At 48.2% G+C, this 26644-nt stretch overlaps 1 protein-coding gene across 37 annotated transcripts in view; it reads left to right on the top strand.

Annotated features, from left to right (window-relative positions):
- The window catches only part of LRRFIP1 (LRR binding FLII interacting protein 1), a 153464-nt gene that overhangs the window by 71690 nt on the left and 55130 nt on the right, over positions 1 to 26644 (top strand). For 20 of the 37 annotated variants that reach the window (XM_082631440.1, XM_082631445.1, XM_082631446.1 and 17 more), the window contains exons 2-6: positions 13832 to 13918; positions 20344 to 20361; positions 23701 to 23748; positions 25367 to 25411; positions 26038 to 26088. In XM_082631440.1, coding sequence (XP_082487566.1) covers positions 13832 to 13918; positions 20344 to 20361; positions 23701 to 23748; positions 25367 to 25411; positions 26038 to 26088 — 249 coding nt within the window. Of the gene's footprint in view, positions 1 to 13831; positions 13919 to 20343; positions 20362 to 23700; positions 23749 to 25366; positions 25412 to 26037; positions 26119 to 26644 lie in introns of all 37 variants that reach the window. The other 17 variants (XM_082631427.1, XM_082631416.1, XM_082631429.1 and 14 more) reach the window with 5 other exon arrangements.

Here is a 26644-nt window from a genome sequence, read left to right as displayed (position 1 = left end):
CCCACTTTTTAGCTGTCACTTGCGTCAAGCCACGCTGGGAGCTGCTGGGCAGCAGCCTCATTCCCACGTGCTGTACAGCTCCTCACCACCATCCAGACTGACGAACTTGTTGAGGATGGAAATGACGCCTTCTGGCTCTTTCCTAGCTGGTTCCAGGAGAATCACTTGAGCATAGGAAAGGCTGTTGTGTGCTGCCTACATGGGAAAGCGTGGAGCTGCTGCAGGGTCCAGCCTTATGCTGAGAAGGAGCAGTGTTAGTGTTTTGTGTCACCTTAAAGGTGTGGAGTTTGCAAGGAAGACCCTGAGTGGAGCAGGTGAAGTGAAGGGTATGGAGCCCAGAGGCATTGGCTGGAGGGAACCTGTCACCTGGAGAGCTGCACAGGTGAGGCCAGGCTGCTCTTACCTGCCACCCGTCGGTCCTGTCGGTCCCACACAAGGTTCTTTGTGGCCATCACGCCCTTGCTTGTAACTCCAATATGTTGAGACTGTTGAAGGAAGTGTGAACATCACTCATCTCAGAAAAAAATTTTAAATGTATTAACAACAAGAGGAGAATTTATTTGCATGGAAGATACTGTGCACTGTTTTTATTCATCAGCTTGAGTGTGGGTCGTTGTTAAGCCAAAGATTGTGTTGTGAAGTTTGAATAGGTAAAGGTTATTAGTCTGCTCTCGATAAAGGAACATGAATAATTTTGTTCCTGATTAATATGTTTGTTATTCTGGTATGTTTTTCTGAGAAGCAAAGTCAGGAGATTTCCAGTAGCAAAATGGGGAAAGAGAACTCGATGGACAGTCTCAGGGTGCAAAGAATTCACCCCAGTGTAGAGACATAGCATTTCAGAGGCAAAGGGAGCACCCAGAGATCACGTCACCTGGTCCCCTTGCCCCCGGTATTGAGGGCTAGTGTTCAAAAGTGATGCAGTTTGTCCAAGTTCACATAATGGGTCAGCAACAGAGCCAGCGCTGGTAGCTTGGTCTCGAGACCCCTCTCTGGACAGTCTCTGTCTTTGGAAACTCAGGGCCCCGCTGAGAACACCACAGCCACAGCCGTGAGAGGTAGCTTTTCCACCTGGTCCCCTACGAGCCAGCCCCTCACAAGCAGTGACGTAAAGTGGCCTTGCAAGGTAAAGGCTTCTTTGAAGACTGCTGTTTTATCTTAAAATTCCATGATCATTTTACAGTCCATAACTCATCTGATTTGATTTTGATGGAAACATAGTGTTTTAAATAACCAGTTAAACTTTAGTCCTTAACTTTATGTCCTCCAAATCGTCAAGTAAAATTGATAATGTGTCTTGTTTATTTTGTGGCTTAAGCACTGGCCCCCAGACCTGTGCCCTGAACCTGTGCCTGGGCTGTTTCAACAATCATGGCTGTGCCGTAGAGGGGTTCATTCCCCCCCATCCCACCCCGAAGTTTTAAAACTGTGGTTTGCAGCTCTGTCAGACCCAATGCCCCTTTTTTATAACAAGCTTTTTTTTTTTTTTTTTTTTTTTTTTTTTTTTTTTTTTTTTTGCTGTACGCGGGCCTCTCACTGTTGTGGCCTCTCCCGTTGCGGAGCACAGGCTCCGGACGCACAGGCTCAGCGGCCATGGCTCACGGGCCCAGCCGCTCCGCGGCATATGGGATCCTCCCAGACCGGGGCACGAACCCGTATCCCCTGCATCGGCAGGCGGACTCTCAACCACTGCGCCACCAGGGAGGCCCTATAACAAGCTTTTAACATCCTTATTACTAACCTGAAATGAAGTTCCTAGGTGGTAAAATCTCCCTTCACACATAATTTCAAGTCAATATAATGTTTTAACTGTAACATTAAAAAGAAATAAAATGAAAGTAAATTGCAGTGATAGAATGTGAATATTGAGAGTAACTCTTGGGAAGGTTCTGAACAAAGCCATGTATGATCTTCCCTTGATTTCCATGCAGATTGCATTCCTGGAATATTCAGTGTATGTTAAAACTACTCAGAATGTACTTTGAATTTATAAGTGAGTTGGAATGAATTTGTAGGTCTGAAAGTTATAATGTGGTTTTTCTATCTGCCTGAGTAGCCAATGGGGAAGTTCCTCATTGTGCGGGCCTGAGTACAGGATGGTTGGCATACCACACCCTGCCCCTAAATGCCATTAGTCCCCTCCTCCAGTCACTGTGACTTCCCAGCACCTCCTCCAACAGTTCCAGAATGCCCTCTCAAGCGTTGGCACTTCCCCCATTGACAACTGTCATCCCAAAGCGCCTTCTTCTCCGTGGCCATCATAATTACAGTCATGGCTGTAAAGAGCAGGCCCCCTCGTGGGGGAACTTATTGTGATTGCCTGAGCGAGGGGTTTGGAAAGATGAGATGTTGAGAGTGGAGTAAAATGCACGTGGCAGCTGAGGGACACAGGGGCCGTGGACACATGTGGTTCACAGGCCAGGATCGCCACTGTTTCTGAGCTGCCAGCTGGTATACGCTCCCTCTCCTGTTCCTGCCTGTGCGGGAGAACACATTGCCCAGTCTGCTTGGTTGCTTTGAATAGCAAACCATTTTTAGAATCTACTGCATATGAGGAGTTGGGGGTTTACATAGAAAACAAAAGTTGGTAGCGGTTGCCGCTTCCTGTAGCAAAGTCAATTCAGGAAAATCATAAAGACCAGAGAGGAAATAAATAAAATAGAGATTAAAAAATAGAAAAGATCAATAAAACCAAGAGCTGGTTTTTTAAAAAGATAAACAAAATCAACAAGCCTCTAGGCAGGCTCACCAAGAAGAAAAGAGGGAGGACCCAAATAAACAAAATAAGAAATGAAAGAGGAGAAATAACAACTGAGACCACAGAAATACAAAGAATTATAAGAGAATACTGTGAACAGTTATATGCCAATGAATTGGACAACCTAGAAGACATGGACAAGTTTCTAGAAACATACAGCCTGCCAAAACTGAGTCAGGAAGAAACGGCTAATTTGAACAGACTGATTACTAGAAGTGAAATAGAATCTGTAATTAAAAAAAAAAAGAAAAAAACCTCCCTGCAAACAAAAGTCCAGGACTAGATGACTTCACTTGGGAATTCTACCAAACATACAAGGAAGAACTTATTATAGGTATCCTTCTCAAACTATTCCAAAAAAATTGAAAGGAAGAGGGAACACTCCCAAATTCATTCTGTGAAGCCACCACCACCCTGACACCAAAACCAGACAAAGACACTACAAAAAAAACAAAATTGCAGGCCAGTATCTTTGATGAATATAGATGCAAAAATCCTCAACAAAATATTAGCAAACTAAATACAACAATACATAAAAAGGATCATACACGTAATCAAGTTGGATTCATTCCGGGGTTGCAAGGATGGTTCAACATACGCAAATCAATCAGTGTGATACACCACATCAACAAAAGGAAAGACAAAAACCACCTGATCATCTCAATAGATGCAGAAAAAGCATATGACAAAATTCAACATTCCATTCATGATAAAAACTCTCACCAAAGTGGTTATAGAGGGGACATATCTCAACATAATAAAAGCCATTTACGACAAACCCACAGCCAACATAATACTCAGTGGTGAAAAGCTGAAAGCCTTCCCACTAAATTCAGGAACAAGATAAGGATGCCCACTCTCACCACTTCTATTCAACGTAGTATTGGAAGTCCTAGTCATAGCAACCAGACAAGAAAAAGAAATACAAGGTATCCGAATTGGAAGGGAAGAGGTAAAATTGTCACTATTCGTAGATTAGATGACACTCTATATAGAGAAACCCTAAAGTCTCCACACAGAAACTGTTAGAACTAATAAATGAATTCAGCAAGGCAGCAGGATACAAGATTAATACACAGAAATCTGCTGCATTTCTTTACACGAATAAGGAAGCATCAGGAAGATAAAGTAAAAAAAAAATCTTGTTTAAAATCACATAAAAAAATACCTAGGAATAAAGTTAACCAAGGTGATAATAAAAGTTATCTGCTGGGGCTTCCCTGGTGGCGCAGTGGTTGAGAGTCCACCTGCCGATGCAGGGGACACGGGTTCGTGCCCCGGTCCGGGAAGATCCCACATGCCGCGGAGTGGCTGGGCCCATGAGCCATGGCCGCTGAGCCTGCACGTCCGGAGCCTGTGCTCCGCAACAGGAGAGGCCACAGCAGTGAGAGGCCTGCATACGGCAAAAAAATTATCTGCTGAAAATTATAAAATGTTGATTAAGGAAACTGAATATGATTCAAAGAAATGGAAAGATATCCCATGCTCTTGGACTGGAAGAATTAATATTGTTAAAATGGCCGTACTACCCAAAGCAATCTACAGATTTAATGCAATCCCTATCAAAATACCCATGAGAGAATACCCATAGAACTAGAACAAATAATCCTATATGGAATCAAAGAAGGCCCAGAATTGCCAAAGCACTTCTGAGGAAAAAGAACAAAGCTGGAGGCATAACCTTACCAGACTTCAGACAGTACTACAAAACTACAGTAATCAGAACAGCGTGATATTGGCACAAAAACAAACATATAGTCCAATGGAACAGAATAGAGAGCCCATAAATAAACCCACACACTTACGGTCAATTAATCTACAACAGAGGAGGCAAGAATATACAGTGGAGAAAAGACAGTCTCTTCAATAAGTGGTGCTGGGAAAACTGGACAGCTGCATGTAAATCAGTGAAATTAGAACACTTCCTCACACCATATACAAAAATAGACTCAAAATGGTTTAAAGACCTAAATATAAGACATGACACCATAAAACTCCTAGAAGAGAAGAACATAGGCAAAATATTCTCTGACAAATTATAGCGATATTTTCTTAGATCTCCCAAAAGCAGTCTCCCAAGGCAAAAGAAATAAAAGCAAAAATAAATAAATGGGAACTAATTAAACTTAAAAGCTTTTGCACAACAAAGGAAACCATAAACAAAAGGAAAAGACAACCTACGGACTGGGAGAAAATACATGCAAAGGATGCGACTGACAAGGGCTTACTATCCAAAATACACACACAGCTCATACAACTCAATAAAACAAACAACCCAACCAAAATATGGACAGAAGACCTAAATAGACATTTCTTCAAAGAAGACATACAGATGGCCAACAGGCACGTGAAAAGGTGCTCAACATCACTAATTATTAGAGAAATGCAAATTAAAAACACAATGGGGTATCACCTCACACCAGCCAGAATGGCCATCATTAAAAAGTCTACAAGTAATAAATGCTGGAGGGGGTGTGGAGAAAGGGGAACCCTCCCACACTGCCGGTGGGGATGTAAGTTGGTGCGGCCACTATGAAGGTTCCTTTAAAAACCAAAAATAGAGTTGTCCTATGATCCAGCAATCCCACTCCTGGGCATATATCCAGAAAAGACAAAAACTCTAATTCAAAAAGATACATGCACCCCAGTGTTCATAGCATCACTCTTTACAGTAGCCAAGATATGAAACAACCTAAATGTCCATGGACAGAGGAATGGATAGAAGATGTGGTATATATACACAACGGAATATTACTCAGCCATAAAAAAGAATGAAATAATGCCATTTGCAGCAACATGGAGGGACCTAGATATTGTCATACTTAGTGAAGTCAGACAGAGAAAGACAAATACCATAAGATGTCACTTATATGTGGAATCTAATAATAATACAAATGAATCTATGTACAAAACAGAAACAGACTCACAGACTTAGAAAGCAAACTTATGGTTACCAAAAGGGAAAGGGAGGGAGGGAGGGAGAACAAATGAGGAGTTTGGGATTAACAGATACTAACTACTGTATATAAGATAGATAAGCAACAAGGATATATCTTACAGCACAGGGAATTATATTTAATATCTTGTAATAACCTATAATAGAATACGATATGAAAAAAATAACTGAATCATTTTGCTGTATACCTGAAACTAACACAACATTGTAACTCAGTTCTACTTCAAGAAAAAAAGGAAAAAAACAAAAGGCAAGTCAGGAAAGGGATTCTGTATCACAGCCTCATGGTTCCTTTGCACTGTCTGCAGCATGTTGTAAAACACTTTAACACGGGGCTGTGTGTGTTCACCAGCGACTCTGAGATTTCAGCCTTGCCCAACAGGAGCTGTAGTCCTTCCTCATTCCCAGGAACAGTCACACGTGGAGACAGAGGGCCCCTGCTTGTTTCTAAGCAGAACCAGTTCTTTGTCACACTGCAGGCTTCAACTGCATGATATTCCTATTATATTCACATGAGTGAACCTTAAATACATCCTTTAACTTTTCCCAAGAGGTTACAAACTACAGTGGTAACATATCACGTGGCCTGAAGAAAATTCTGCCATCACAGAGCATTAGGGTCACTGGTTTGCACGTCAGTAATGAGTAATAAGTCTCCCCGGGCTCTGCGGGGCAGACTGGGAGCGGCTCCCAGAGCATCATCTCGGTGCCTTTCCAGGCTCCAGGGCTTTCTCCTTCTAGGTGGAGGAAATGATGACGCAGCTCAGGCCCATTTCTCAAGAGTCATCCTAGAGTTATGGCTCATAAACCCCTTCCAGGTTCCATGTAGAATTCTGGAACCCCAGGAGAATTGAAGAACAGAATAAGAACTTTTTCTGGGACTGCGGGGTGAGAGGTCTTGGGATATAGAATTCCACACCATGCTTGAATCCCAGGAAAGCTTCGATGCTCAGGAAGTATGCAGACAGAGTCAGGACTCCGGAAGTCGTGTGGGGCTTTTTAGAAAGCTGTTGAGACTACGTCCTGGGCACCTCTGTCGTCTCCAAGCAGGCAGGACTTCGGTTCCATCGATGTTTATCGCGTTTCTGCTTTTCGAAGATCACGATGTGGAGCTGAACGGCTAGGAGCCACAAAAGGATACAGATATTATCAGAGCTCTTAGAGCCCCCGACGTCACTGGAATTGGGGTGCAGGGTACTGGGGGCGGTGCGTGGTTGCTGCACCCTCGGGCAGTGTCCACCACTGCTTACAAAACCTCCAGCACAGACAGGAGGTCAGGGAGGAAGGAAGCTGTGCAGGGGCGGGGCTCGGAGGGCAGGGCACGCCTCGCCCAGGGCGTTCTCCTCCCGTCCTGGCGCATAACTTCTCATTTAGTTTTGCTCAATCCCCAGGCCAAGCAGGGGGCTGTCCCTGAGTTCCCTGACCCTGAAGAAAGGAGCAGCCATTGTCTCTGGATGACAGTTTTATTGCAGCTGGGAGTTTCTGGTGCTCCGAGCAGGAGGCCCGTCAGGGTCACTGCTAGAAGAGGCGTGCATCTGTTTATCCGCTGACTTTTGTGTCCCGCTCTGGTAGAATCCACTTCTGCTCTGTGGTCCGATCTAGAACTAGAGCTGATCAAGCCCTCGGCCTAGTGCAGAGACCCATCACCAAAGTAACTGCTGTTTTTGCCGGTGACGTATTCACATAACCCTCCAGCCTTTCTCCAGCCCAGCCCAGGTCTGGGCCGCCAAGAGAGGGCAGTTCAGAGAGAAGCATCACTTTGGTTGTCTGCCTCCTCAGCCAGCCTGTGCACCCCTGTGGCCGGACCCTTGGCCGGTGGCCTCCGTGCTTCCTTCCACCCCTGGACCTGCAGGGTGCTGTAGGGCTGGTGTCCCAGACCCTGGCTGGGTGCGCCTGGCTGTTTTTAGCCATTTGTTTAGAAGGCCCTGGGGCTCAGACTCGTGCTTCTTCATGTGTTTTTAGCATCTCTCAGACCATACATATCACCTTAGTGTCAGAGCGTGTTGTCTTATCTATCTCTGGTAAAATAAACTGTAAAAGTGGAACTTTGGAATCAAGGGTTCAGCTTTTTAGAATTATTAGGAGGCAACTTTGGTGATAAAAGGAATCTTCTCTTCCCAACCAGCTCCACCGTCAAAGGGTGCCTTGATTGAAAGCCCCGTGTCTGTAAAGCTCTGTTTATGAGGTTCCAGGTCAGGACGGTAGGATCCTGGGGGACTGTGCCCCCTGTGAGGGGGCTGGGACTCTGGCGTGCGTTCCCCACCAACCCTGGGCGGTCCTGAGAAGGCCAGGGAGCCTGCATCTCGTCAGAGGAGGCCTGGCTGGGTCAGCCGCTGTCTCCCCTCCTCCCTAATCCTGGAGGTGCGCCCGATGGTGAGGGCCGGGGGGCAACGCTGCAAGGGTTTTTAGCGAGGGCGCCAGGCGACCTTCTCGCAGCAGTGAGCTTGGCCTTGGGGCTTCTTCGTTTCTTTCCTTCCCTCCCTTTCTCTCCCTTTCAGCCTCTGCTCCCTTCCCCCACCGCCTTCCTTCCTTCAAAAATGTTTGCTATTTATTATGAACAATGTCAAACATACCCAAGCGGAGATGGGATAACAGAAAGCAGAGGTCGTCGCACTGGGGGGGAGCAGCCAGCTCCCTGGGGGCGGGTTGAAGCCCAGACTGGCTGCACCTGAGGCCCTGATTCTGCGGGTCTGGGTTGGGGCTGGAGACTCTGCATCTTTCACAAGCCCCAGGGGCTGCCGCTGGGGCACAAGGGCCCCGCTTCCTGCCACCAGCCCCACAGCTGCCAGCCTGAGGCCACTTTCCCTACCTGAGCGAGGTCGTATCACGTCATCCTTGAATGTCTCAGCGTGTATCTCAACAAACATGCTCTTGGACCAAAAAAGGAGGATTTGGGGTCCGGAGCAACGCCTGTTCCAGAGCCCCTTTCGAGGACAGTGGGCTGAGGGACGAGCAGCTGGACGGGCCCGGCCACCAAGCTCTGGGTGGGAGCGCGGCCCTGCCAGCACCGTGCGGTCACAGTGAGCAGGCCGGGGGCTAGTAGCCAGTGGAGGACCCACGGACCTTGACCTCCAGTGGGAGCTGAAGGACGACGGCTGACAGCCATCACGGGTGGGGGGACGGGGAGCCTGGGAAGCTTCGTTTCCCAAACCTTGCTTTACAGCCCTGTGCATTTTATCGTTTGTACCCTAAATGCCATAGGTCCGTCTCCTTGGCTCCATCCTTGCCCTTCGGCCACTGTCGTCTCCCTTGAGGTTGGGAGCGCGGCGGGGAGGGGGTCAGGGTGGAAAAATGCCCCACCTCCGAGGCCGGAGGCGTCAGCAGACCGTGTGCCTGGGTTCGGGTTTGGGGGAGTGGCATCCGTCGGGGCGCGGGCTGGCTCCTGGGGCCGTGTGGGCCTCCTTGGGACCCTGGGCTCCTGACGTTCCCTCCAGGGCCCTCTCGCCTCTCCGCCCGGCTTCGTCCTTGGCACGTGGTTCATGTTCTCGGGCTCCCCCCCACCCCCCGCTCAGAAGCAGCCTCTCCTCACTTCCTGGGTCTCACGCCGCCCTCCCCACCCCGCTCCTGGTCCCCACGTTCAGCCAGAGCCACGTTTCTAAAGCGAAAGTCAGACCCCGCTGTGCTCTGCCTTCTTCAGACCCGTCAGTGGTTCCGCGTTCCTTCAAGATGAGGTTCCAGGTAGCGGGGCTGAGGCTGGCGCGGGCAGCCGGGCCCTCGGGACTCCGCCGCCCCGTCCTGGCCCCTTGCTGCCCGCCCCCTCGCCTGGGCTTCTTCTCTTTGCCCCTCGGCGTTGGCTTCGGGCTCCCGTCCTCCAGGACGCCTTCCTGACACCCGGACGGGTTACGTTCTCCTCCAGAGCAGCCCCAGCACGGTTTCTTACCCACCGTAGCACTTGTCACTTGTACGTGGTCCCCGAGAGCTTTGTGTGCACCCCCTGAGACTGGGGCCCCAGACCGCACGTTGAAAGTCTTTCCCCTGCAGTCTCGGCAGTGCTGCGAGGCTTGGGCTGGAGTGCTGATGGCCAGGAAGCTGCAGTCCCCTACAGGCGAGGGACAGAAAGTGAAAGTGTGCATTTGGAGACTCAAACAGTGTGACCTGGCTGTGCCCTCAAGCGTGAGTTTATATTTTACAAAAGTGTCAGTCTGCAGCGGATTTGTCCTGCATCACCGAAGCCCTGGCCAGGGGCACACCGACCCCTGGAACCGCTCGCCTGATGGTCAGCAACTAGAGGGCAGGGCTGGGCCTCCCTGGAAGTTTTGGGGGGAATGAACTCATGCCTGCAGGTCACCAGGGTGGACCATCGCTATTCTGTACTCTCTGTTCATTGAACGACTGATCTTATCAAACATTTCCTCTGATGCTGTCTTAAATCAGCATCATCTGTGATGCTCTGTGTCTGGCTGTTTTGTGTTCTTGGCAATGTCGGCGTTTTAGAGTGAATTGTGTTGTCAGAGCTCTGTGTGGTTTTTCTTTTAGGCATCTCAGGTTGTGTTGGGGTTATTCTGCTGATACTGGTTTTGTGCTAATGAAGTTGGCTGTGCATAGGTTTTGTGCCCCTTCAAACGTTGGCTTATGTATCTGTTAGCTTTTAGCCAGAGTCCCAGAAGCAAGCATGGTTGTTACCACTTCCTGTGTTATGAGAGCCTTGTTCTCCACATATGAGTCATGTCAGAATCCTGTGAGATGTAGGTGCTTCATATGGCGGTGACTACAAGCATTTGAAACTGTACTGAATTATTTATCTCCTTTCCACATTCTAATCTAAGGTGAAGCTTGACCATATCGATCTGTCTTCAGGGTTGGCTAGCTCGTGTCCTCACGGGGAGCTTGTCCTGTAACAAGCTCATGTGGTCCCTTTGTCAACCCAAGGCCAGGTCCCTCAGGTCGGGGGTTGTTCTCATGGATGGGACAGACATGCTGGGTGGACGTGAGGACCAGAGAGGAGGTGGGCCATGACGGGAGCCCTTTGCTGGTGGGTAGAGGCCCACCAGAGTAGCTGGGGTCTGATGGGACATGATTTTGGAGGCCTGCCAGTCTGGTGGGGAGGCCATCTCAGGTGTCAGGGACCACCTGCTCAGAGAGGTGGTCTCTTCGAGGATCTTTGCTCCGGTCCCAAGAGGAGTTCAAGCAGAGGAAGGGGCTGGCCGGACAGGCTGGGGAGGAGGTGGGCGTGCAGGGGCTCGGGCTCCTTAGTCACAGAGGCACCCACGTGTGAGCAGGAATCATCCCAGGCCTCACCGCCTCGTGTCAGTCGTCTGCTGATGCGGGACAGATACCCACAAATGTGGCAGCTTAGAGCAACACATGCTGATTATCTCACAGTTCCCGTGGGTCAGGAGTTTGGGCACAGCCTACTGGGTCCCTCTGCCCAGGGTCTCCCAAGGCTGCGGTCAAGGTCTCGGCCAGGCTGCATCCGTTCTGGAGCTCAGTCCTGTTCCCGGCTCACGTGGTTGTTGGTGGCATTCACCTCCTGCTGTTGGACTGAGGTCCCATTTTCCTGATGGCTGTCAGCTGGGCCGCTCTCACTCTTTGTCATGCGACCCCTCACAGGCCCTCTCGCACGTGGCAGCTTGCTTTTGCGAGGCTGGCAGGAGTCTCTGTCTGACCTCCAGGCCCACTTTTCCGGGGCTCACCTGATGAGGTCAGGCCCACAATGGAGCTCTGTTTTGATGAACTCAAAGTCAGCGGATGAGGGACCTTCATTACTAGTGCGTTTCTCTTTGCAGTATAATGTAACCCAGTCACAGGAGTGACATCTGTCGTACTCACCGTTCTGGCCACACTCAAGGGGAGAGGAGAATGCAGAGCACGTACCGTGGTGACGGGAATCTCGGAGGCCACCCTAGAATTCTGCCTGCCACACACCTCTCTCCCCTGGCCCCCCCTGGCAGCCCCTCCTTCTTCCAGCCTCTTTCTCACTTTCTCACTCCTCCACCCCCCTCTTCTTCCTCCATGCCCTCCCTTCTCTTTTCCTGAATCCCCTCGCTGTTCCTCACCGCCCCCTCCCCAAGCTGATGGGCTGTGGCTGCCTGGTCCACACCGGCTGAGAACCTGGGCCAACAGCCAGGGAGCCCAGGAAGGGCCGGAGAGTCAGCTGCACTCAGCGTGGACACAGGCCTCTTCCCGGCCTGTTGATGGGGCTGCAGGGAGTCAGTGTACCCAGAGGTCGGTCTGCCACAGCTTCCCCTCCCCTCCCCTCCTCTCCCCTCCGTTTTGGCTGGATCTGTTTATAGACCCTGAGCGAGTGGTTCATCACACAATGTAACATGGGTTAGAAAATTGGAAATGGCAATGAGGTATCAAAGTTCTGATGCACTTGTGATGTTTGACATCCTTGATTCGAAGGACGTGGGCTTGGGTTGATAAAGAAACCACATGGGGCTTCCCTGGTGGCGCGGTGGTTGGGAGTCCGCCTGCCGATGCAGGGTACACGGGTTTGTGCCCCGGTCCGGGAGGATCCCACATGCCTCGGAGCGACTGGGCCCGTGAGCCGTGGCCGCTGAGCCTGCGCGTCCGGAGCCTGTGCTCCGCAACGGGAGAGGCCACAGCAGTGAGAGGCCCGCGTACCGCAAAAAAAAAAAAAAAAAGAAACCACATGAACGAAGCGTGTTGTAGAATAAATTCCTTATGAGGACATTAGGTAGCTAATCTTTGACAGATCAGCTGTGGTCAGTTTTCAGCTTAGATTAGAACTTAGAAGACGCATTTGTAGTTCTGTGCAGTATAATTGTGGGGTGAGGGCAAGGGACATCCTTGACATGAGGAGCCACGGTCCTGGTGGGAGCCTGCGGTACAGGGTGCCTGGCCTTTGGGAAGAAACTGGACAACAGGACATTTGGGCCACCTCACTGCTTGCTGGCCCCAATGACCACATCAGAAGCACGTGACCGTCTCCGATGGCCCCGTTTTAAGATGACCTAGGGCACAGCGAAAGCTCTTAGAACTGTTGGAAGAATCACAAGTGTATTCCCATAAAAAATTAAGGGGAGGGCTTCCCCGGTGGCGCAGTGGTTGAGAGTCCGCCTGCCAATGCAGGGGACATGGGTTCGTGCCCCGGTCCGGGAAGATCCCACATGCCGCGGGGCGGCTGGGCCCGTGAGCCATGGCCGCTGAGCCTGCGCGTCCGGAGCCTGTGCTCTGCAGCAGGAGAGGCCACAACAGTGAGAGGCCCGTGTACTGCAAAAAAAAAAAAAAAAAAAAAAATTAAGTGGAAAGGATGGATTTGTTTGACACCAGAAAACCTGGATCCTGGTAGCCTTGCACCGTTCACCTCACTGGGCCGTTTTATCACCTGTGATAATGAATAAGCTCGAGATTTGTAGAATGTGAAACCAGGTTCAAGTGCCACGTCCGACAACGTTGGCTGGTCCTGGTCAAGCGTTTTAGATGCTCTTGAGTAGAATAGGGCAAATCAGCTGCAAGTTGACAGGTAGTTAAATGGAGCCAGATTTTGTTTTAATTTAACAGCTGGAACCACTCTGCTCTGGTGGAAGATGTCTTGCTTGAGAAAAGATGGGCTTCCCAGTGCTCAGGTGCCTGGGGGGCAGCGGAGAGTAGTGAGGGGTGACTGGACAGGAGTTCTGGAAAGCAGGGGCAGAGTCTCAGCCCTGTGACCTTGGACAGGTCTGGCGGCCTCTCCGGGCCTCTGCTTCCTGGTCTGTAAAGGGAGGGGTTCAACCAGTGACCTGGGGTCTTGTCCAGCTCTAGTGCTTTGCTCCGTGCACTCATCTGTCATCGCTCCAGAGGAAGGCAGACCGCCCAGCCCTGCCACTTACGGGCTGTGTGACCGTGGGCGCCCTACCCTCCCTGTGCCCTAGTTCCCTTGTCTATTAACTGGGTGTGGTAACACCATCTCCCCAGTAGGGCTGGTACGAGGAGTCCATGGCATAATATACATGAAGCCCTCAGAATAGCACCCATTGGCATTTAGTAAGGGGGCAATAAAAGGGAGCAATCGTGACTACTGTAACGATGGTGACTGTGATTCCTGGACCCTTTTAACGCTTACAAGTCTGTGTTACTATGTATTAACCTCTGAACAAGAGCATCATTGTTAGCCGTGTCCCGGACAGGAGCCGCTGGTCTGTCTCCTAATGCCATCTCCGGGTCTGTTGCAGGCGGAGGCCAGGCTGGCGGCAAAGCGCGCGGCACGAGCAGAGGCCCGAGAGATCAGGATGAAGGAGCTGGAGCGGCAGCAGAAAGAGGTAACGCCGGGCTCCTCGTCAGTTCTCGCGGGAGGGTTCCTTCCAGGCAGAGCAGGCCCACGTGGGGGCACCTGCCCCTCTGATGTTGCTCTCGATTTGAAGGCACCTGTGCCTGTGACTTTGGTTCAAGGTCAGGCCAGGGCATGGCATAGCATGCGGATGCCAGATGGCCCATCCTGGACACTCAACCTGTCAGATCCTGGGACGAGCCTCCGCACAGAGCACTTGCCCACGTGGATCTCCCCGGCCCAGCCTTCTGGCCGGAAGGAACCAAGAGACGCTGGCTCTGGACTTGAGGTTCTAACTGTTGAGCTAGAATGCCCATCCTCTGAATTAAAATGTGAAAGAAGAACAGGTTATTATTTATTTAGGCTAACCAGTCTCATTTAAAATACTTGCCCTGTGGTTTTTACACTTTTTCATAGGTTTCATGAGGCCTGAAGCCTGTGTGTGATACAGAGAACAGAATAAACACTGGATGAAATAATCAGGAAAGAAACTGCCCTCCTGGGAAGGTGGATATTAATGTGTTTACACACCTGTTAATGCTGTTTGCTACTTTCTTTCACCACCTTGAGCCGGAGCCAGAAGCCACGTGGGCAGCGTGAGGGCTCTCTCACTCGCAGTTCAAGGGGTGGGCTTTCCTGTGACCTTGAAGTCCACGCAGCGAATGAGCGACTCCCTCTCCATGGTCTCCGCCTTCTCCCGTGGACCTCGGCCTCGCGGGGTCTAGGGAGCAGCCGTGCCAGGCCCACGTGCCAGGCCCACCGGCGGCTCTGCTTGTTTGGAAGATTTGAATGTATTGTGTTGGAGAGGCAGCCAGCTGCTTTCCCCAGGGATGATTTTCATACTCAGAGTCTGGTTTGGTTCATGTAGCCAAATTTTCAAAGTCGAACCGGTGTCTTAAAACTTGTGAGGTCTCAGATGAAACTCTGGATTTCCAGTTTCTCATAAAACAACTGCAGTTTCTGCCAGGTTCCCAAGGTCACGTTCCCTGTAGAGGCGAGGTGCTCACTGTCGTCCCCTGCCTGACTGCGGGGTTTGCCACTCTGCATGGACGTGTGTACTCTGGGGGAGGGGTGTGGCCAAGCTTGAACTTGAGGAGGAAACCTCTCCCACGTGGCTCCAAGAATCTGTTGAAGGTTACTAGAAACTCAAGCCCGGGGGTTAGTTAGGAGAGTCATACCTGGGTCCTGATGACGGGAGGGTGGGGGCCACCAAGGTGGCCCCCAGAGTGATGGGGATGGAGGGGACATGTCCCTGAGAGAAAGGCCACACAACACGCCAGCGGTGATGTTGGGAAGTGGCCTGAGCAGAGGGGCAGCCACACCTCGACCGTATTTTAGGCATCACTTGGGGATGTGAAGAAGAAATACTTCTATGGGGAGGAGTATTTGGACTGGAAGTTGGAGAAAAGGGACAGGTGTTGTTGTTTTGTAGACCTTTGTCACTTAACCTGTCTGAGACAGTGTCACCTGGGCTTTAGGAATCACCCTGACGGCAGCCAACAGCCGGGCACCAGACTCTGACATAAAGAGTACTCTTTGGAGGCCACCTAATGGAATAGTTCTCTTAGCCTGGACTGGTTTTTAAGTTAGAGATTTGATTGATTGATTGGTTGATTGATTGAGCCGAGCCGTGTGGCTTGCGAGATGTCAGTTCCCTGACCAGGGATCAAACCCGGACCCCAGCAGTGAAAGCGCCAAGTCCTAACCACTGGACCGCCAGGGAATTCCCTAAGTTAGAGATTTTAAATAACAAATTGATTTTTCAAACTGCCTGGCATCGATGTCTGTTTAGAATATTCCTGTCCATTCAGTAGCTACTTGCAAAGCCCCCGTGTGCAGGACACTGCCAGCCCCTCCCCTCTGCTTTGGAAACCATCTGGCAGGGAAGCTCGGGGGTTAACGCAGTGGCTTCATCACAGTTTGCAGGGTGAGGCTGCATTCTCCAGAGCCAGCAGAGGCTCATTCCTTCCTCTGCTTCCCCTGCTTTCCCTCCAGCCCCCAGTCTTTTTTATATTAAGGCCTTAAAAGAGCTGTAAGAAGAATTTTTCAAAATACATTGTTGCCCCTCCAGCATGTGCCACATTTGACTGAGTGGCCGCCTGGTAGTGTTTCTGGTGGCCTGTGGCTGTCCCCTCCACTCTGTTGTTGGAGCTGGACCACTGGACTCGGGAAAGATGACCTTGACCTGTCAGGGGGCCCGCCTTTGGTTTTGTTGGCGGTGTTATCAGTGATAATCATTTTATCATTTGTCTCACAAGTGAGAGAAAGTTACTCTCACAAAGGTAAAATTTCTACAAAATCAAGGCCAAAATGAATTACATAGTATATACATACATATCTATCTTCCAAGTTATAATATATTCTAGCCTTAATTATGGGCAGAATTGAATTAAGTATATAGTTGATAACATAAGCAGCCTATTACAGAGTTCTTTGGCAGAAGTTCTTGATTTAGAAAATGAAAGTTAAGAGGAATTTGGCTAAGTAAGAAACCACTTATTTGAAGGGCCTCCTTTCAAAGCAAAGCACCCTTTTCCCCCTTGGAGTTACAGAAAGTCCCCTCCCATTGCATTTAATTCTGCAGAGTGACCTGCTGCCGAACTCCTGCACTTCGGTTGCAATATTTCAAGTCGCAAAACTGCAGTTGCTAGGGCTTCCCTGGTGGCGCAGTGGTTGAGAGTCCGCCTGCCGATGCGGGGGACACGGGTTCGTGCCCCGGTCTGGGAAGATCCCACATGCCGCGGAGCGGCTGGGCCCGTGAGCCATGGCCGCTGAGCCTGCGTGTCCGGAGCCTGTGCTCCGCAACGGGAGAGGCCACAACAGTGAGAGGCCCGCGTACCGCAAAAAACAAAAAACAAAAACAAACTGCAGTTGCTACCCAAAGATGGGAAACTAAGTCAGGGCCATTTAATTTTGGTATCATTAAATGGACATTGGATGTCGGTGGGGGGAGGGGGGGACCGTGTGGAGGGTCCCCCGCCGCCTGCCGCGCCAGGCACAGCCCTGCCCCTCACAGCAGCCTCGCCAGGCCATGGGAGCCCCACTGTACTCTCAGGACAGGGGAGCCCAGAGGACTGAAGTAACCTGGCCTGGCAAGAGCTGAGATTCAAGTCCAGCTCCTGTGCAGCGTGGCCTGCCCTGGGGTGTCTGGTGCCTGCTAAGGACCTCAGGCTTTGCAGAGAAAATTTGATTAAAACCTGGGAAATCTGATTTAAAATGCCACAATTTGCCTCACTCGGTCAGACACACAGTGTCGTTGGTTAGTAGATGGCATTAGAATCTTGAAATTCTTTTTTTAAAATTTATTTTATTGAAGTATAGTTGATTTACAGTGTTGTGTTAGTTTTTGCTGTACAGCAAAGTGATTCGGTTACACATATACCAACATTTTTTCATATTCTTTTCCCTTATGGTTTATCACAGGGCATTGAATGTATTCCTTGTTGTTTATCCATCCTCTATATAATAGTTTGCATTGAAATTCTTTATTCTTGCGGTAAAGACACTTGGGTGGTTGACAGGGATGAAAATGTTTTGTCGTGATTCAAGTTCCATGGAAGGTCTCACACAGAAACAGTTTGCTAATTGGGTGCCCTCAGCATTCAGCCACCGCGGAGATGCTTTCAGACGTGGGAACATGTTTCCAGGGACCTTTCTCAGGATCAGGCCGTGTGCCTGATGGCCCAGCCCCACGCTGTGAATTATCTAGGTGCAGAATGACACCCTGGGTGAGGGGCCTGTATCGGTCAGGCAGGAAGCAGAGAAAGTAACTCCGGGCAGCACGGTGGGTGAGTGCAGACCCTGGACGAGGAAGCTGCAGGTGGGGAAAGCCAGGACGGGCAAGAAGGCCCCGTGGGTGATGAGAGTCAGATGGCAGAGGCCTGGAGGATGGAGAGAGGGCCCTGGCTCTGCCCGGAGGTTTGTATCGATGTGTGATCCCAGGAGCACTGACTCATACAAAGGACAGTTTTGCTATCATAAATTCAGTGTGCTTGGGACAGAAGCGCATTGCCATTTAAAGCGTATGTCTGCTTCCTCAAAACACATTTGAAAGGTTTAAAATAAAATACACGTATCTTTTATTCGTAGTCAGAGGGATCTGGGGTAGGGTGGGGGGCCTGGCAGGGACCTCCTGGAGCCCCTGGCGTGTGGCGGTGCCGGGACTGGGTGCTGTCAGTCTGGAGAGGGGTCTGTCTGGGTTTTATTGACAGGCGAGGAAGACGGACCTTAATTAGACAGTTTTCCCAGAAGCTGAGCGAGTGGCTGGCCAGGATTCAGATCTGGACCTGGAAAAGCTGTCAAGCTTGTAGTCTTCCCAGTACATCCTCTGCCTCCAGATCAAGTGTATAACCAACAGCGAAAACAAAGGGCGGCGTCAGTGTGTTACCCTTGGGATTAACCTTGGCAGAGAGCACGCTGCCACTCGCCACCAAGGCGGGGGAAGATCCACGAAGTCCTCGGCGTTTTGCAAGCAGACGTGCACCTTGAAAAACAAGGTTTTTTCCTTGGTGCTGATTCAGGGCTCGTCATATAAACACAGAACGGACCTTTGTGTCCGCTGAGTGTTACCGAGAACACGGGAGCAGCAGCTGTTCGTCTAGCTGATTCTTGACGTGACCCGTGTCCCGGGCTGGGGGAGTGGGCACAAGTGGGCCCGTGGGTGTGCATGGGCGTTCGTGTGCACATCTAGAGAGAGGAGACAGACAAGCTTGCAGGTTTGGGGACGCGCTTTTAGGACTGAGGTTGGTGTACAGACAACACCCCTCGGTCTCCCCTCTGCATATCACATCTCCGGGCCTATTATTAGAAATAGCACCACAATCTGAGGTTACCCAATCTGATAGCCCAGGCACTGGCATTTTAAGTTGTTGATTAAGTGGAAATGAATATGCTTTGGAAGACCCGTGTTTAACTAGTAGGGTTGATATTTTGGTGTAAAAATTGAGAAACACAATCCCTGTTTCCACCGGCTGGTGAGCCACCCTACCTCTGCACAGGTGCTTCTGAGCAGGACCAAGGCTTTCCTTAACAGGGAGGTCAGCTCGGCTGCAGGCAGACGTAGGCTGTGAACGCCTGGAGAGCAGTGACTGTCGCTGGGGGCTCAGGAGGGCAGGAAGCTGGCCACACCACTGGGGGGTGTCAGAGATGAGTCGTGGTTGAAGCCACACTAGTGCCTGGGACCCTCCAAGGCCAGCACGAGAGTGCGCACAGAGGAGAGGTGAGAGGCGTCATCAGTGCTGGAGGGGTGTAGACCTGTCATCAAGCCCCAGCAGACCCTGAGGATATGGGGGCCTCGAGCCGGCTGCAGATCTGTCCAGATGGCCCAGGCACCCCAGCCCTCCTAGCCGCCCACTGCACCCTCCAGAATGGTTCTTTTCACCCGTGCAGATGGTGAGAACCAACTACATTGGCTGTGCTTGGGGGCTGTTTCAAAGGATTATGAGCTCCTTTTTAATGGATTTATTAGGGAGAATATGTAGATATTTGGGAAATCTGAGTGAACCTTTTACTTTGTTCGAGAACCTACACTAATGGGAAAAAAATGGCGGTATGATGCCCAGGTGATCTCATGATGATCAGAGTGTATCTCTTGTTGCTACTGACCTGATAAACATTTCTGTTGGAGGAAAAATGTTCAGTAGTCATAGTGTTGAATATATTGATCTGCGCTCACCCACCGAGAAACACCGAGTCTCAAGTCTTGTAGTTGTGGCAGTGCCTTGGTCAATGCCTGACTTAGTCAGAGTTTTGTTGAATGGATGAATGAATGTATGGGTGGAGTAGACATCTCAGTCTTACCTAGAGATTACTACAAAATTAGGAGAAAGCTCTAGAGCAAACTAATATGTCAAGGCATGATAATAAGCTTTTCAAATTTTTTTCAGTTATATTCCAGTGATCACTCCATTTGGCTGGAATTTTCCTGGTATTCTGTTTGTATCTGTTGAATTTTCCACGTATTCTGCATCAGAATCAGAACGTGAAAGCCTCTTTCTTCACTCTGTGTGAATTTGACCAGTTGACTTTCCAATTAAATTTCTGTACTTTTTTATTAAACTTTGATCACGGTGAAAAGAAATTTTAAATTGAAGATGAAGTTCTTTTTCCCATTAACGGTAACAGGTTATACAAACTTCTGCATTAGAATAGTAGCAGGATTCTTGTAGACTTGTGTGGACATGCCTGTGTTTCACCAATATATCTAAAATAGAATGTAAAATCTGTTATGAAATTACTGATTATTTCAGTGAGACTTCAAGAGGTTTTTTTCATTCATATTTTACCAGTTTTCACCTTTTTTCCAGTATGGCTTTTATTCATATTTCTAGGTACTTACAGAACCTTTCTTTCTGATGTTTATACTTCTGTAACTGTATTTTATATTTCTTTCCCAATTTCTTTTGCCCTTCTCTATAGATCTATCAGGTTCAAAAGGTAGGCTCTTCCTTCTTTATTTTCTAATTTGCATGTACTCTTTTTCCCTTGCCAAGGACCTGGTCACCTTTCAGAAATAACACCTTTGATTGAAAACTCATCCAAGTTCTTACTGCTTCTTTTACTGCTTCTTTTACTGCTTTATTTATGAATCGGTTTGAACAAGAACGCCTAGGTCCCCACTTCAGCCCACACGCAAAGCAGCCGTCAGCACACATTTCTGTGTACTGAAAGCTTTTCCCATCTCCCTTTTCTCAAGAAATTAGAAAATTGTTGAAGAAGAAAAATTAACTCTAAGACAAAATAAAAATCACACCTCAGAGTTTGGAAAACCTTTTGAAATCAGATATTTAAAAAGAAAGATTATCCTCTCATATAATTTTATTAGAAAGGGTTTAAGCTATCAAGGCATATTACCATACATTAGGAGATTATTACATACTGATTTAAAATCTGAGTAAAAAAAGAAAATGATGATATAACAGTAAAATCCAACAGCTTAAAACACACCTGCCTTCTCTCCCCAATATTCTCTGTTTCCTAGTATTTTGTAAAAGCAGCTGAGGTTTAGAAATAAATGCACTGAGCAGGCCAGACACAGAAAATAAAGAGGAAAACAACCAAGTCAGTGACCCCTGATCCAGCAATAAAGAAGGAAGGAGTAAGTGGTTCCCTGAGAACTTACAGAAAGTGTTCACGGTGAGTCTTTCCCCAGAATGAATTGTTGTTACTTACGACGCCTGTAATAGCTTCGTTTTTACAAATTTATTTAGTTTATAGATAAAGAAGGACTATATTTGTCTTTGAGAGCAACCGAGAAAATCAAAACAAGGTGACTTAATTCCATAGGTTAGAACGTGCCGACCCTTTAAATACCCTATATCAGTAACTTTAAAATTCTGTTTTTGGATTCCTTTACCAGCTACAGTTCCAAATTGCCTTTCCTTCCTGCGCCCCTCACTCTGCATAACTACTGTCCCCCAGAGTGTTAAGAAACCAGTTAAGTAGGTGCCAGAATCTATCTGGACTTTGTTAGTTTTTGCAGGGTCCACTTGGAAATGTATATTGAAGCTAGAGTTCCAACCCATACACAGAGAATCTAGGTAAGAATTTCATAGGTAAAAGACAAGGCTGGGAACCATCGCAGTATCCGATGGAGCAGGACATAATTGCCTAAAACCTAGACAAGGTCATTTCCACTTTGATTCATTCCCATCTGGTGCTGGATCGAGATTATTTTCCTTTTACCAACTCACCAGGGATACACCCTTAGAACTTTGTCAGAATGGTCATTTGTATACAAAGTACAACCAGAGGGAGCACAGGAAGCCCTCCATGGGAAAACAGATACACATTTTTATCATAAAGACGTGTCCAAGGGAAGGGAAGGCTTTCCTTGTCACTGAGACTCAGGAAACGGAAAAGGAAGCAGTAAGTCTCCGTCCCAGCCCATCAGCTACATCCATCACGGTTTCTCTCCTACGGAATCAAAGCTGTTTCTGAAAGTCGAGCACTTCTGCGTTCATCTGGCTTTTGCTTCCTTCTGCATGACTCGCTGGCTAATCATAGCAGTTTACACGTGCAACATCGTACACTTTCTAGAGTTTGCTGTGCTGTCACTGCCAGCTGTTAACACCAGGACTACTCGTTAACCGCACTTACTGTTGGCAGGGGTGTCCTCCCTCCATGGAATGGCGTGGAGATGCAGCTGTAGAGTTACAGCAGCTGTTTATGAGGCCACCTGTGGACTCGATGAAAGACTTTAAATACTGATTCTTATTTTTGTCCTAAAAAGAACAATAGGTAGAATGCAGTATTTGATATGGGTATAAAATTGGCCAAAAAGGGAAATATGGAAATAGAAAATCGGATAACACAGACTCCTTTTGGAATTTACTTTTTGTCAATTTCTATAGGCCCCCTCCTTTTTAAAAACCACATTTTCTTTCTGTCTTTGCAATTAAGCCATGAGATAAAGGAGGGTTGATGGCATCAAATTTTCATATCTGGAATTTGACAGTGAGAGTGGGTGGGACTAACATGAATTGAACGCAGAATAGCTTTAAGCCGTTGCATTTCACTGAAACTGATGTTAAAACATGACTTTAGGAAGTGTTTACGTTTATTTCCTTTCTCGATTTATAGTCTAAGGAAAGGAACTTACAGAAGAAGATTTGGCTTATGTGCTCCGGATCTTAGGGCTCTGTATTGTTTGAATTTTTTAAAGCATCGTTACATTCTCCCTCCTGATTTCCTTCTTACAGTTTTCTACTTGCTGCCACCTCTAAGAGAAAGGGACAAGGCCATCGAAGAGCCATAAATATATATTAAATCTGGCCGCCCTTCAAAATAAATGGAACCTAAACCACACCTAGCAGCAGCCTGTTTTGGTAATTGTAAAACAATGTCAAAAATTGTCGTATACTCTAGCATCCAGTTTTTTTCTTCTGATTATAAGCTTTTCACGTGTAAGAGGAAAATCCCATCTGTGTCATACAATAGGGAGGTTTGGATGGTTGTTTCTTGTTTTTCTTATTGGAAATTGAGGGAAGAGTGAGGAGGACAGCAAAGCCCCATTATTTGAGAGTCTACCTGGGTTCCCACCTGAATTTGGAATTACTGTATTTAGTAACAGTAGTAGCCACCCTGAATCTGCTTTTCTGTTTCTAACTTGGGCCGTTGCGGTTTAGACAGGCAAGCTGAAACCATGGAGGTGTTGGCTAAAGAAAACACCAAGCAGAACTTTTCTTGCCTGGGCCAAGACCTCTTCTGCAACAGCCTGCTTGGTCATCTTGCCATCAGTGGCATGTTATAAAGACGTCCACAGCCTAGAAATTCTCGAGGGCCTAAATTTAACATGGCTATCAGATAGCTGGAGCAAGGGTACCAGAAATCTAGGGGCAGCACACCATTTCTCCCCCTTTCCTCTGGTGTTCTCATTCCTTTTGTAGCAACATGGGAATGGCTTTGGCTTCTCTTAAATCGTGCTTTATTCCCGCAGTACACCTGCTCTGAAGGCAGGGACAGCTTTACAGAGGGGCTTGAAAGCTGCTGGGCTCAGTTTGAGTTCCTGGTCTCTACAGAGGCCACCCCCTCGCTCCAGGACTGCTTCGTCCTGGGCTCTCTTGTCTTCCCCCAGGGAGCGGGTTGAGAGGGTCTGTCTTCACAGGCTCACAGGCTGCGTGGCGGTCAGAGCCTGACCATGTGCTTCCCTGCTTTGCCTTGGCATGCTACCTTGACCCTGAGGCTTGGCAACGGTTTGGAAATGCATGTCAGAACAGTGTCCTATGCGATTACCTTTGCACTTCTTGCCTAATTTTCTTTCCCTTCTGTCTGTAGAAATATTATGGGCTGGATACAAAGTGGGGCGACATCGAGCAATGGATGGTAGGCCTTGAATCTGATTTTTAAAAGCTTAAATGGTTTGTAATTGGATTCTTCCGCAGTTTAATTACATGGCTAGGTCCCTGTTGCACCCTAATTTGATACTGAGCGATTTCCTGCTGGGCATGCTTGCATCTGGCCTGGTTGTTTACATCCCATGTGAAGCCTGGTTAGAAGGTGCCCTGGCCAGGGTTGGTGTCCGGTCTGTTCAGTAGCAGCTGACTCCTGGAGCTTCCAGGCCAGCGTTTGTGAGGGTCTCCACCCCGACCATGACCCCGATCTCCTCTGCAGTGGACTCCCCACCGGGGACACTCAGGCTGGGCGTGTGCCCCCGGCGCGAGAACCTTCCCATGAGCATCCAGTCCAGCCAGCTCTAGTTGGAATCCAGGGGGATGCGTGATGCTGCATTTCTTTCACTCACGATTGCAGTCAGCTGCCCGGTCACCCCATTCCGACCTCTATACTTTGCTGCTGGGTACCCCCCCCCCAACCTCATCCGCTGTGCCCGAGAAACCACTGTCCTCTGGTGAGAAAATTCCTTTACCTTCTCACCCTGTTTCCTGGCACGACTTAGCTGTCCTCCTTAGTCGGTTAAGAGCTGGCCCGCCCCTCACGATACCCCTGTCCTTACGACCCTCCCAGGGGGAGATCTTGCCTCCTGGCGGGAGGTTCTAGAAGAGGGGGATTCCAAGAGCTGTCCACTGGTCCCGAGGGAGCACAGCTTCATGCCTTCTCTCATGAATTCATCCACCTGAGCACTCCCCACCTCTTCCTGTCCTTGTCACCTTGCTGACTGGCCTCATGGACATCATCACATACCTGTAGTATTTGAGAACCTGACCAGTATGGAACTGTCCTATTAGGTGTCCCTTACACATAAAATAATCTAAGGGAGTATAAAATTACCTAACATTTAGAGATCTGTGTATAATATAAAAGAAAACTGTTGTTGAAATATAAAGAGCACACAACTCCTCTATTTAAAAAGTTATTAACTTCAACCTCTGTCACGTGTAAACCATCATTCTAAGTGTATATGGCACAGGCAGATGTATGTTTATCAAATCGTAAGACACGGTTAAAAGATGTGTCAGTGTTTTATATACCACTGAGAAAGAAAAAAAAATTTGCTAATTATAATCGTGAGCAACTTTGATGATAAGATATGCCCCAACTTCAGAGACGTCCAGATGCAAAATGGAGCACCTCAGAATGCACAAAATATAGTCGTTAGGGTGGCATCCGAATTGGGTCTCTTACGAAAATGATTTCTCTTCCGATTCCTGAAGAGAAGTGAGTAAGGTTTTGAACGTAAGAAGAAAAGTAGGCTGATTTAAATGGACCACATTCAATTCGGAAAAAATTAAGACCCTGCTTTTCACTCAACACGCACTTGTTTTTAAAGCCAAAATGAAATATGCCGATTATTTGTGTGCTTAAGCCCCCCACCCACTTTTAGAAGAAAACATTTTCCCCCGGTGGTTTAATTGAAGCCTTTAAGCAAAAGCAAAGAAAATGTTTGTTTGACATTTATATCAGAAATACTGTATTATGGAGTATCTAAGCCTTCTCCAGTGTCTGCCCTAACCTTTCTGTGCTGTGTCCTCCGTTGCTTTGGTAGGAAGACAGTGAGCGCTACTCCCGTAGATCCAGAAGAAACACGTCGGTTAGTACCGTGTTCATTCATTACCTCGGCGTTTTGACTGAAGTCTGATTTGCAGTTTTAATGGCTGAAATACATAAATTGTCTCTCTATCCATCTATCTATATATGTATATACATCTATCTATAGATCTGTATCTATATCTATGTCTTAATGATACTTATGAAAGAAATTAACTAACACTTATACTGTTACCTAAACAAAGACTGTGAACTCAGCTTTTAGCATTGTGACCTGACTTTGGTGAGGGGAGGGTGTTTGAAAATTTTCTGAGTGTTAATATATTCATGACAGTTTTAGGGCTTTTTTTGTTATTGAATACCCATGAATAATTTGCAGAGTAATATGTATTAAGCTACATGTTTGTAGGTTACCAGCGAAGTGAACAGCATCACTGTAGTGAAATTAAAAGTCATGTTATCCAGAAACAGCCTTCTGTTAAACAGAGGTGCACAAACAAAGCCTTTCTGGCGAAAACCCAGGCTCACGTGCACTGAGATTTTCAGAGGGGCCTGATCTGCCCCCCTGCCATGTGTCGGCTCAGCCGCTTCCCCGAGAGCTGGTCATTGGTTTCTCTGTGTCTGTTACAGCATCGCCTCATGGTTGTTTTCATCCTTTCTTTTTACTAGGCGTCTGATGAAGATGAGCGCATGTCAGCGGGTAGCCGCGGAAGTCTGAGGGTCAGTAACCAGGATGGTGGAGTTTGCATGGTACAGTCTGTGTCCACGTCCCTGGCCCTTCCATCCCTGCATTCAAAGTTCTTGTTCATTATCCCTGTAGCCTTATAGTCAGTATCTAACTAAGGTGCTTATTTAAAATCTGTTCAGTGATGGGATGTTTCTTTGTGATGTAGAGAGATTATTGATACGCGTGAGCAGTTTTGTTGTCTTTCTCCCCCGAGAGGAAGTCCTCATTTCTTCATGTTGGTCCACATCACAAAGCTGCCCCATTTAGAGTAAGTTGCCTCATTGCTAGCGCGGTGAAGGGGAGCATCGAGGCTCATTCTGCCCTAATGGAAGTCCACGTGCTCGCCAGCAAATTGGAATCTCAGTTAAAGTAACTACAAGTTAAAGTAACTGTTATTCAGTGATGTTTCCCATAGCTCCTTGAGAGCTGCTGTAGGCTGCCGGTGGAAAACCGGAGCACACTGAATCCATCCAGCCTGGGGCCTCAGGAGCCTTTCCTTTCATCAACTATAATGAAATCTCTTCATCACTGACAGCCTGATGGTTGATA

This window comes from Mesoplodon mirus (assembly GCF_964341445.2).
Source record: "Mesoplodon mirus genome assembly, chromosome: 8".
Taxonomy (NCBI): domain Eukaryota; kingdom Metazoa; phylum Chordata; class Mammalia; order Artiodactyla; family Ziphiidae; genus Mesoplodon; species Mesoplodon mirus.
The sequence above is the reverse complement of the archived record's forward strand: the minus strand, read 5'-3'. Positions and strand labels throughout refer to the sequence as shown.